The 12,500-nt window shown below is 41.2% G+C and overlaps 1 protein-coding gene across 2 annotated transcripts in view; it reads left to right on the top strand.

Moving 5' to 3' along the window:
* The window catches only part of LOC119580122 (rab11 family-interacting protein 1-like), a 46,394-nt gene that overhangs the window by 18,369 nt on the left and 15,525 nt on the right, over positions 1-12,500 (top strand). For both annotated transcript variants that reach the window (XM_037928065.1, XM_037928064.1), the window contains exons 3-9: positions 779-884; positions 8,844-8,981; positions 9,159-9,322; positions 9,493-9,558; positions 9,751-9,911; positions 10,380-10,467; positions 10,850-10,930. In XM_037928065.1, coding sequence (XP_037783993.1) covers positions 779-884; positions 8,844-8,981; positions 9,159-9,322; positions 9,493-9,558; positions 9,751-9,911; positions 10,380-10,467; positions 10,850-10,930 — 804 coding nt within the window. The remainder of the gene's footprint in view (positions 1-778; positions 885-8,843; positions 8,982-9,158; positions 9,323-9,492; positions 9,559-9,750; positions 9,912-10,379; positions 10,468-10,849; positions 10,931-12,500) is intronic.

Below are 12,500 nucleotides of genomic sequence, written 5' to 3' on the forward strand. Positions count from 1 at the left end.
TCGGCCTTTATCTCGATGCTTCTTGAAAGGCCACTCCGCCGTCTCAGCGCCCGGCCCTGCAAACCCTCCAGTATTATTGGGTTGGGGAATGAAGAGCAGATGAAGGCCATCATTTTTACTGAAGGATTGTCGAAAGATTGGCGGGAATTCAAACTCACGCTACGTTAACAACCTTAGAAAACAGTTGCATATCGATATAAGCACGATACTGCATTATCTCGTACTGTAATGGAAAGTTGTTAATTTATTAGATTTTGCTTGCCCGCGAAAGATATAGGTAGATGTACGGTTCTGCATTTTTTCATCCTAATTCGATTGATTAGTGAATAAGATATGTATGTGTGTTTATGTTTACTTAAAATGCATTTTGCTTTGTATGTGTGTCAATGCACCCTCACCTCCACCTTGCCGAGACAGGTACGGCGATGCAGTTGATGACGATACTGCGGCAGGTGAAAAGTGGAACTTCCTTCCCCCTTCCCTTCCCCCGCCCCTCCCACTGCACCGCCCCCTTCGCACACTCTCACCATGCCACCAATATCAGCCCGCCGGGTGACGTGTGCAGGTATCGAGACTGTCCCGTTTGCCGTGACTGCTTCTCGCCCTCTGCCCTCACCCCCTACGGGATCTGGCCGTCACATTTCATTATTCACGCAACGTGATCTCATTGTTCTCGGTTCACACGCCCACCCTGTCATTTCACACACATCCTTATTGGTGTGTGAAGAAATGATCTTGTTCATCCTTCTCACATCTGTTTTTTTTTCTTTTATTGCAGAGACAAACGATGCTTTCGTGGTTATTGCACTCGGGAAGGACAAGTTCCAGACGTCCATCAAGGAGAAGGCGTCCAGCAACGTAGACTGGCATGAGGAATGCGAACTGTGAGTCCCCCCCCCCCCCCGCGCGCTGTTTTCTCCTCTTCTCCTCCTCCTCAGGATTATATTTTTGATGTTGTAACGTCTTGTTTATGGAATGGTTTCCCTGCTTTCCGTTGAACGTTATGTTCCTGACATGTAATTGACGCCCTATTGTTCACGTCGTCAAGAATAGTGTGTTCACCTTGGCGTAAAGTGCCCTTGTTATAATGCGAATCTGGATTTTTTCTTAGGGGAAACTTGCGCCACAAGTAAATGTAAATAAGAAAGAATAAGAACATAAACAACTAGAAGAGGAAGCAGCGGCTCGCCAGAACAAACAATAACAGTGCCAGGATGCAAGGCTCTCTCCCTGGTCAGCCTACGAACCTCTGACAAGCAGGATGTGCAGGAGCGTGAATCCTCTCTCTCCTCCGTACAAGTGCCCCCTTGGCTGGAGGTGAAGGCTTCCGCGCTCTGTGTTATCTAACCTGCAGAGTCTTAGGAGATTTGGAGCGTGTCTCTCCCACCGTGTCATCGACTTTGTTCTGGCGGCGACTGTGACTTACCGATAGATAGGAGGGCGTCGAGGTCAGAATATATATATGTATATATATATATATATATATATATATATATATATATATATATATATATATATATATATGTATATATATAATGAACACAGAAGATGATAACCGTACGACATTTGCCGTGGACGTGTTATTTGAAAGGACATATTAGCATACCAACAGAGGGGAGAGCTTGTAAGGGAGGATTTACTCTAAAGGGGAAAATTACCTTTAGAAGTCATTTCACATTGAAACGTTTTGAACCTGGCCGTGACCCCTGCCTTTTATCTAAGAGCGACATCTTTGATCACGCGTTGAACTGAAGACGCAGGATCAAAGGAAAGAAATCGTTGTTCCTGAGGGGCAGGGGGAGCGAGGTGCAATGTCTCCATTCTCTTACTTCTCGTTCTTCATTGCTCTTTCTTCTCGCTCTCATTTGCTCTTTCTTCTCGCTCTTGTTTGCCCTTATTCTCGCTCTCATTTGCTCTTTTCTTTTTCGCTCTTTATTTTCTCTTTATTTTCGCCATCATTTCTCTTCTCGCTCTTATTTGCTCTTTATTCTCGCTCTCGTTTGTTCTTTATTCTCGCTATCATTGGCTCTTTATTCTCGCTCTCATTTGCCCTTTATTTTTGCTCCATTTGCTCTTTATTCTCGCTCTTTCTACTGGCTTTCGTTTCCTGTTTATTCTCGCTCTCCTTTTTCCTCTTGGTTCCTGGTCTTGTAAGTGTAACGTTTGAACTCTTGCTTCTGTAGTGTTGCCATCTACCTTCCTTCACATTAGCCATCCTTGTCGTGTTTTCTTTTCCTTCTTTTTCTTTTTTTTAGGTTGTCCGCGCCCTCCTTTGCTGGCTTTTAGCTCCCTCTCCTTCTCCCTCGTCTCTGTCGTCCTTGCCCCCCTCTTCGCTGGCGTCGGCCTCAACCTTCTCTGCTTCCCTTTCCTCGTTATGCTCCTCTTCCTCTTCCCTTACTTTGTCCTGCTTCTCCTTTTCCTTTTTTTCCCTCTTGGTTCTCTTTTCGTCGCGTTCGTCCTCCTCCTTTTATTCTCTTTCTTGTCTTGCTTTTTCTCCATCACATCTATTTCTTTACCCTCCTCCTTCCTCATCTTCCCTCCCTCCTCCTCTTCCTCTTCCTCCTCCTCCTCCTCCTCCTTTTCCTCCTCTTCTTCATCTTCCTCCTCCTCCTCCTCCTCCTCCTCCTCCTCCTCCTCCTCCTCCTCCTCCTCCTCCTCCTCCTCCTCCTCCTCCTCCTCCTCCTCCTCCTCCTCCTCCTCCCCCTCCCCCTCCTCCGCCTCCTCCTCCTCCTCCTCCTCCTCCTCCTCCTCCTCCTCCTCCTCCTCCTCCTCCTCTATTTCCCTCCTTCTCTCCTCCCTCCTCCCTCCTTCCTCTCCTCCCTCTCCTCCCCCCTTCATCTCCTTCCTCCTTCCTCTCCTCCCTCCTTCCCTCCTCCCTCCTTCCTCTCCTCCCTCCTTCCCCTCTCGGGCTTTCATGCCTCTCGTTCGCGTGGAGTGAGAGTCATCGTTGCATGGAGTGTCCCGCGGCGCGTCCGTGGTCAGGCACGAGTAGCGTTGGTAACGGCGGCGGTGCGGTTCACACATGGTTCGCACACCGTTATTGTTTGGTGCTTTGCTGTTAGCGACGCAGATCTACCCCTTTCCCGCCCTTCCGCCTTCTTCTCTTTCCTCTGCCTTTCCTTCTTTCTCCTCCTCGTTTCCATGTTCCTTCTTCCTTTTTCCCCTTCTTCTTTCCCTGTTCCTGAACCTGCCCATTCCCCTGCCTCCTCCTTTTCCTCTTCTCTTCTCCTTCCCCTTTCAACCCATGCCTTCATGCTTTATGGCTGCATCCGTCCGTCCATCCATCCATCCATCCATCCATCCATCCATCCATCCATCCATCCATCCATCCACCCATTCATCCATCTACCCACCCATTCATCCATCCACCCATGCATCCATCCATCCATCCATCCATGCATCCATCCACCCATGCATCCATCCACCCATTCATCCATCTATCCATCCATCCATCCATCCATCCACCCATCCATCAACCCATTCATCCATCCACCCATTCATCCATCCATCCATCCATCCATGCATCCATCCACCCATGCATCCATCTATCCATCCATGCATCCATCCACCCATCCATCCATCCATCCATCCCAACCACCCACCCGTGCATCCATCCATCCATCCACCCATTCATCCATCTATCCATCCATGCATCCATCCACCCACCCATTCATCCATCCACCCATTCATCCATCCACCCGTGCATCCATCCATCCATCCATCCACCCGTGCATCCATCCATCCATCCATCCACCCGTGCATCCATCCATCCATCCATCCACCCGTGCATCCATCCATCCATCCAACCACCCACCCGTCCATCTGTTCCTATATTCGTCCCTTCATCCCTCTATCCCTCTAACCATCCATCTCCCCATCTCTCAGTGTACCCATGTATTGTCCCCCATCTCGGGTACTCTCTCGCTCGCTCGTCTTTCTCACTCTCTTTTCATGTATTCATGTAGATAGAAGAGCAGAGTAGATGGGCATGTAGGCGGGTAGAGAGACAGACAGATGAATCACTCACACGTAAATAATTGGAGCAAAGAAGTCATTACTATATACCTCGTTCCAACAGACACAATTAGCCAAAATTGTCTGACTCAGTCATTACCGCCACGACCGCGGTTATCACCTGCGCGGCAGTAAATTATAACGATCCAATTTCTTTCCTTGGGGGCAGTTCGCCGTCTGCTCCACCTGCCAGAGAAGAAAATAATAATAAAAAAAAAACGGTTACTGTAAATCGCGCACATGTCGAGACGCAACGGACGCAAAGTGATCGCGTATCGCAACGATGGCGGGTTTAGGCGACGGTGAAGTTGTATGGTTTTGCTTGTTCGCGATGAGGTTGTGGTCAAACGATGGGATTTCAGAGAGGGAGAGAGGGAGAGAGAGAGAGAGAGAGAGAGAGAGAGAGAGAGAGAGAGAGAGAGAGAGAGAGAGAGAGAGAGAGAGAGAGAGAGAGAGAGAGAGAGATCAGGAGGGAGAGAGGGAAAGAAAAACGGAAGGAAGGAGAAGGAAAGATGAGAGGGAGAAAAGAGACATGAGAGGTGAGAGAAGGAGGGGAGAGGAAAAGGGAGAGGATGAGAAGAGAGCGAAAGGGGAGAGGTGAGAGACGGAGGATAGAAAGGGAGAGAAGAGACAGAGAGAGGGAGAGGGGAGAGGAGACTTAAGTAGTAGAAAGAGGGAGTGTAGAGGGAGAGAAAGAAAAAGAGAGGGCGAAAGTGAAAAAAGGAAAAAAATAGAGGAAAAAGAAGTTCGACGCGTCAAAAGACAGAAATGGTATGGAAGAAAGAGAATAAAAATGAAAAGGAAATTAGTAAGAGTAAGAACCAGCGGAAACGAGTCCTGTCTAAGTACTTGCTAGAGGAAAACAGCTGGATGAAGTTTTAGAAGCTAGAAAAAAGGAACATATACTACCGGTAGCGTGTAGATAGGTACAAAAAACGTGTGTGTGTGTGTGTGTGTGTGTGTGTGTGTGTGTGTTACATTATCTCATAAAATCAGCAGTTAGGTCTTGCTTGCACATGCTAACAGGCATTCCTGCTCAATCCTTCTTATATTATAGTTTCTTTGCTGCTGTATAGTTTACTATTCTTTCTTAAATGGTCTGTGCCCGTAGTAATTTTCCGTTAAACATCTACAGCACATATAATCATAAAAAATCTGTCATTTTCAAAAATCTGGCACTCCTCAGATCAGGAGATTGCCGGATTCTTTAATATATGTGTGTGTGTGTGTGTGTGTGTGTGTGTGTGTGTGTGTGTGTGTGTGTGTGTGTGTGTGTGTGTGTGTGTGTGTGTGTGTGTGTGTGTGTGTGGACAGACACATTAGCATCCTTTCAGCAGACCGAGATGTGCACCTCGGTCGCAGATGTGCAGCGAGGGACACCAAGAGGTCAGGCCACGAGAGAATAGAGAAATTAGTGATAGACAAAGAAAGATTATAATAGACTCGCGAGCGCAGTTGAGTCCGGGTTCGCGAGGGATTCAAGGATTATTCGTAGTCACGTGTTCAACTGTTTACAAGAGCCTCGCCTCATGCCGTCACCAGCCGCGGGTTTTGTCTTTTTACCCTGACATCTCAGCGTGGATTACCTGTTGGGGAGTGGAAAGAAGGAATGTTTGGGAGAGGTAGAATTGTGTGACACTTTCTTTTTTCAAATAGGCTTAGTTACGTCTATTTTGTAACGCGGATATACTTAGGATATGACGTCACGAGTGAGTTATCTTGAGGTGAGCCGTGACGTCACCAACCCACCCCCTCTATCTTGTCCCTCCTCCTCCCCTTCGCTCCTTCCAACCGTTTCAAATAGTTGTGGCATGAATAATGGCGTTATCAGCTCTGAGAAAGAACACACCTTTCGGTGAGACAAAGGTATTTTGTTAGTATCTCCCACGATGGCTGTTAAATGTTTTATTATCTCAATTTTATCTTTTGTATGATAATGATTGCTATAGATAATATCTGACAGCGAATTGAAAATGCATCAACCACTTAATGCCGGCGCCCCTGAACTTTGCATCATTGCTAATGATACAGGCGACCGGATGGCATTTCGAAAGAGAGGGAGAAAGTGCGCCAATAGTCGCTGGTGATTAAGGCCCCTAATACTTAATTGCTGGTCCGTAGGCCTTGATTCATAACTAAGACTGCACTCGCAACACAGATTTTGCAACCGGTCTCGTGTAGAGTAATCTCGTGTCGTTAGCTTGCAAGGCCTCAATTCCTTCTGCGGTTTAGTCGACGAGGCAGGAACCCCATCCGCAAGCTGACGTAATACAGTTGTTAGTAACTTTTTAGTCTTGAGATATTACCATGAGCTGGGATACACTCCGCTGGCGCGCGCACGCACATCACGCGGAAAGTGAACCTGAAGAAGACGGTCAAACATACTCGGTGGGCAAGGACACGTGGTGTGACTGTGCATGTATTTGTCTGTGCAGTATTCTCCAGCTCAGATCTTGTTCTGACATCATGAACAGGAAGAAAATATATGGGTTGACGGACCGACAAGTGCAGACACACACGTAGATGCATTGATATCAGACTTAGAGAAAGGAATGAGCAATAAAGCAAACAAGATATTGAGCGATAGGGCAGGCGGGAAGCATGGAGTGAGAGTAGGAAAGAAGGAACTTTTTTTCTCACTGTCTTTAAGAAAAAAAAAATATGGAGTCTGATAGAGAGACAGATATATTGGTAGATACGAATAAGTACTTTTAGAGAGAGAGAGAGAGAGAGATGTTTCCAGACAGACAGATAGACACGGATACATTTCTAGTTGATTTAAAGATACTTGCATTGATACAAGCGGAGAGATAAAAAAAGAGGTTTATCGAAAGAGGGCAAAAACAAACACAGATGAATACCAGGATACAAATTCAGTAAAAGTCACGAGTATGCATTTAGGGCTCCAGCATGACACCTCAAGGTCAGCGGGGCGACGAGCCAAAATTCGAGGTGCATCTCCCTCCTGACGAACGGTCTGGCGGTCGCGGTTCGTCTGTAGAGCGGAAGTTGAAGAAGCTCTCTATCCCGGAGATCGCGAGCAACGCCTCTCTTGGTCACCGCCGGCGTGTCGGAAGGGCGTGCGCTCATTCCCGGAGGCACACTTCGCTAGCGGGTGATCGCTCCATGCTCTAAAAGACGTGTGGCTTTTTGGGACCGGGTTATTGGATGGCGGTCGAGAGGGCGGAAAGGAGGCAGAATGAGAGGGGAAGAAGGAGGGCGAATGAGATATGGAAACGACAGGTGGGGAGAGGGGCATGGTCGAAATGGGGTAAAATGAGAGGGAAAGAGGGAGGGCGAATAAGGTATGGGAACAAGAGAGTATAGAAAGGTATGGGAGAATGAAAGGGAAGGAGGAAGGGCGAAGAAGGTATGGGAACGAGAGGGAGAATAGAGGTATAGGAGAAAGGATGTTGAATGATAAGGCAAGAGGGATAGGGAAGAAGGTATGGCAACAAGAGGGAGAAAAAGGGAAATGTGTGAGGGAAACACAGGTGTGTGGGAGAGAGTGGAAGAAGAGAGTCACAGAAGGGAATAGAATTAGAGAGAGGTAGTCATGGGGGGGCAGAGGGGTATGGAAGAGAGGGTAGAATGAGGGAGAAAAGGAGTAGAATGATGGGGAAAGGAAGAGAGGAAAGAGATATGGAAAAATGAGTAGAGTAAACGAAAACTGAGGGAAAGAATTAGAATGGGATACGGAGATAAGGAACTTTATGGGAGAGGAAAGGGAAGATATTGACACACTAGAGAGGGCATAAGGGAGAAGAAAATGGAGGTCCTGCATTGTAAGTGGGAGATAGAATGGAAATAAAAAAGATGATACATAAGGAAGGAATGATTAGAATATAAAGATAATTGATTTATGATGATGATAGATTCTGCATCATTAAGGGAGGATAATGATGACAGAAAGCTTCTCTCATGTAAGAAACAATGTTGGAGGAAAAAGGGCATTAAAGATAATTACAGGAAGACTATGACGAAATTCATTCAGGTTTGCTTATCATTTGAAAGTATCTATTTGCCTTGTGGAATATCAGGAAAAAGAATATTACCTATCCGACAATATAGTTTTTAGGTTTCTTTTTTTCTTTTTCTTTTTTTTACTGAAAGGGTAAATCTGGTGGGAAAAATCTACTTTTGGCCTTTGTTTTACCTTACCATTTTTTCAAAGTTGTCAGGGATTTTCTGTTATGTGAAGATGCTAGTGAGTTTTATCTTTTATTATATTATTATGAAACTATTTTGGTCAAAATGATGCAGGTATTAATTTGCATCCTTGTGACCTTGTGGTGTATTTGCATATACTTTCTACTTCTTTTTCTTAACATGAATTCTGACTCATGGCATGGGAATCTGAGCATTTAGTTATTACAGTATAACAATGGATTGTAATCAGATTTAGCAGATTTAATAAATGATGTTATAATCAGATGTATGTAATCTTATCTTTATACTTAGATTGACCTTCTATATAGTTTTATGAGACATATGGCAGGTACCTTTTACAACAAAGGAGATTTCAAGGATTATTGCTTGCCAAGTGGATTAGATAAAACTTGGAAAACAAACTGAGAGACATTTGAAAACCCTCCACTGTTTAGCATTATGGGTAGTTTAAAGAAATAGTTCATTATGAATCTGTTTAAGATCCTGTGTAAATAACCTCTGTATCTGTACAGAAAGTGGAGACAGCCTTTTGTTAATTACCAATTGAAGAATTGCTAATGTAAGGAATATGCATATTAATGCTTAGAAGTAATAAACTTGCATATATTACTTGCTAACATTCTGTACTTGGTTGTAATTTTATGTTTTGATTTTTTCAGAGCTATTCCATCACATGGGAACACAGCTGCATTAAAACTCACAGTATTTCATCGCAATGCCCTTGGGCTTGATGAATTTTTGGGACAGATTGAGCTTCCCCTTAGTGAGTTTGATGTCTATGAAAGACCCAGGAATAGGTAAAGTTTTAAAATCATGAATTTTGCCTTTTATTGAGTTGATACCAAGGTCTGATGAGTCTATATAATTTATTTTTACTTTGTTTATTTTCTAATAAAAAACAAAAAAGCAATTGGATAAAACATAATTTCACATTATACAAATTTACTCATGATTTTCCATTTTTTCCATATTAGATGGCATCGTTTGAAAGGAAAACCAGAGAAGGACCGCAAAAAGGGAGAAAAAGAAAGAGGGGACCTAGAGGTTAAGGTTGCATTCACAGTAAAATCTGGATCACTTCTGGATGTATCTAATAAAACAAGTAAAAATAAATCCATAACGTCTTTAAAGAACCTAGGTAAGTAGTAAGTCTATGTGTTTGTCATGTCTGATGATGCGTTCATGTTAATATGTAAATAGACAAGTTATTAATTTGATATTTTTCACTTTTACAGGGAGTAACTTGTTCATCAAATTGTTTGATAACAAAGTGAATAGTGATCCCTAATGTGTCTTTTGTTATTCCAGGTGGTAGCTTAATGAGTCTAGGCAGCAAAGAAAAAGCAAGCTTAAAGAATTTTGCCAAGTCAGTCAGTAAGTTTAAATTGTGATCTTTGCAGTATGCATTTCATTTTATAGTACACATAAGTAAATAGATATATGTAGAAAAGTATTATGTACTTGAGTTTTCACATTTGTTAAATGGTTAGATATTATTTGTTCATTTTGTAGTTTGAAAGTACTCTTGCACAGATGCTGGAAAGCTATAATATGATATCATTACAGGTCATAAAATAGACAAGGTTGCACACAAGCCAGGCAAAAAGAAGAGTCGTAAAGAGAGTCGAGACAACCAGGGCTTCCCCCAGGAGTTAATGCAGTCACGGCAACATGCAGGAGAAGCAGATCCGGGTGTTATATCCGATAGTGATGATGAAGGATTTGGGGTATGTAATTCATGCTGAGGGTATAACTGTACACTAGAAGTCAAAGGAAGTACTATTTACCTTTTGCAGGAAGAAAGTGTACTGTAACATACTTAAAGAATTTGCAATTTTGTGCTTTGTTCTTTGTTAAAAAATACAAGAAAATATACAACTTATTATTTATGTATTGAAATGTTTATGAGTTTGTCTGTTAAGTGTCTGTTTTTAATGTTTTTCATATGCATTGCATTTTGTGCTGATAGAAAGTTTGGTGTGTATGTAAATTCAGTCACTTGTAATTTGATGACTGATTTGCCAACTTAACAGATAAATTTGAAACCATCAAGAAAAAATATGTAAATAATTTTTATGTTAAAGGGGATTTTTGACTGTACCTACATATTCATTTCTTCCATTATTGTCCATAAGAACTAGCTCCCATGACTAGAAGGTTATTTATAATTCCATTATTTGGAATTTTCCTTACAGTTTGATGAAGAAGTTACAGTTAACACTCGCTCCAGTAGCCCTTACAGCACCATATCCAGAGGGTCTTCTCTCCTTCAGGAGTCTCATGGTAGGTATTGCTGTGTATGATAACATGAAAGTTTTTTATAATGTTAATTATTTTTCAAAAACATAAAAAACTTTGATTACTGGTTTTAGATTTTGTAAAAAATGTTAGATATTTTAACAAGAATTAGCCAGTTCACTTCCATTTATTATTATATAATGAAGGAAGATCTTCCTCTCATGTACTGTAACCATAGTTCTTAAATATATTTTCTATTTGAAGATATATTTCACCATTTGTAGATTTCCCTGCAGACAGTGAACACTGGGGCCTCTACAATGCATACAATTTGCTTGTGATGACTAGATCCTAATATCAAGACATTGTATTGGATACCATTGCATGTGTGATACTTCCCCTGTTTAAAGTATTCCTTGTCTTGCAGAGGATGAAGCCCTGCGCCATAACAGCCACAACCTGTCCATCCCAGAAACAAGACCTCCTCCAAAACCAGCTCGTCTTGGAGGTAAGTCCATTTACTCCTGCTTTATATTTGTCATTCTTTTTCCAGGAATATATGTTCATGTGCTCAGAAATGTTTTTTTTTGTTTTTTTTTATAAAGATAAGATTAAAGTAATTTAGACTTTGATGGTACATTGTTACATTGGATGGTTATAATTTTAGCCATGAACCCTTCAAGAGCAATTTTTCATATAAAATGAATTGGCAATTGTATTTTTCATATTCTGTTATAGTTTCTGGTGAAGAAATTTCTTGTTTTTGTATAGATATGTTTATTTATTTTGTGCTGTGTATATTATCTATGCTTATGTATATCTAACATGTACTGTCTTTAGCTTTAAACCATAGGTTTATATGTCAAATGTCTCAATAATGTACCATAGATAGATATATGTGACATGTCTGTGTAGTACTGCTCTCTTAAAGCTTATTTGTGGCTGCTCTTTTGTTTAGATGATAGATCCTGTTTTCCAGTATTATGTTTTTAGTCATGTTATCTCACTGGCATAATAAACATAGAAATGAGAATGCTGATTGCCCATGTTGTCTTGTTAACTTGAAATACTCCATTCCATTCTTGCTAAGATATCCTGTAACAAATGGTAAACTGACTCAACGCAACTTCATATATTTGTTTAGTTAATTTTGTGGGCAGCTAAGTAACATATTAAGTGTGGCTAAATAACAGGGCAAACCACTTTTAACTGTATTGTAAATACTGCATGTATATACAGCATATATCTTCATGTTATCATACCATAAGTTCCTTAACAGAAAAGCAAGTGAATAGAGGAAAAGAAAGCCTTGCAGGGGTCTGTTTTATCTTACTATATTGAGAGATGAAAATGATTTAATGAGTATAATTAATCTTTGTAACACTATATTTATACTTTCTAGGACACATTAATAACATTATTTCTTCTGGTATTAAAGCATATTAACCCATTGGTGCTGGGCACATGTACTGTCGTCTGTAGTTTTGTTTTGCAAATATGTTTACAGTAACGATTCGGTTATCAGGCTTATTTGACTTGTTTATCCCAGTCCTTGAATTTTTAGTGAAAAAAGGGTTTGCTTCTAATATTATTGTTATTATTATTATTATTATTATTATTATTATTATTATGATTATGATTATGGTTATTATTGTTGTTATTATTATTATTATTATTATAATTATAATTATGAAGATGATGATGATTGTTATTGTTGTTGTTGTTAAAACTATTGACAACATTATTATGAAGATATTAGTAATACTAATTATTATGAAGATATTAATACTAATTATTATGAATATATTACCAATATTAATTGTAATTAAAATAGAAACCTTTCTCTTTGTAAATTAAAGGGAATTAGAGTAAGCAGATGGGATCAAGCAGGCCTAGTAATGACCTAGATAACTGAGCACGTTGTTTAAACAAAATTGATAAACTAAAGTCACAGTGGACAGTAATCCCATCAAATAGGTTGATTATATTATCTGAATGATATTTAAATGGACACAAGTTTTCATATTTAGAAGAGTTAGATCTTAGGACAGTGATCTTTTAGGCATTGTTTAACTGCT

The sequence above is a fragment of the Penaeus monodon genome, chromosome 13, assembly GCF_015228065.2.
Source record: "Penaeus monodon isolate SGIC_2016 chromosome 13, NSTDA_Pmon_1, whole genome shotgun sequence".
Lineage (NCBI taxonomy): Eukaryota > Metazoa > Arthropoda > Malacostraca > Decapoda > Penaeidae > Penaeus > Penaeus monodon.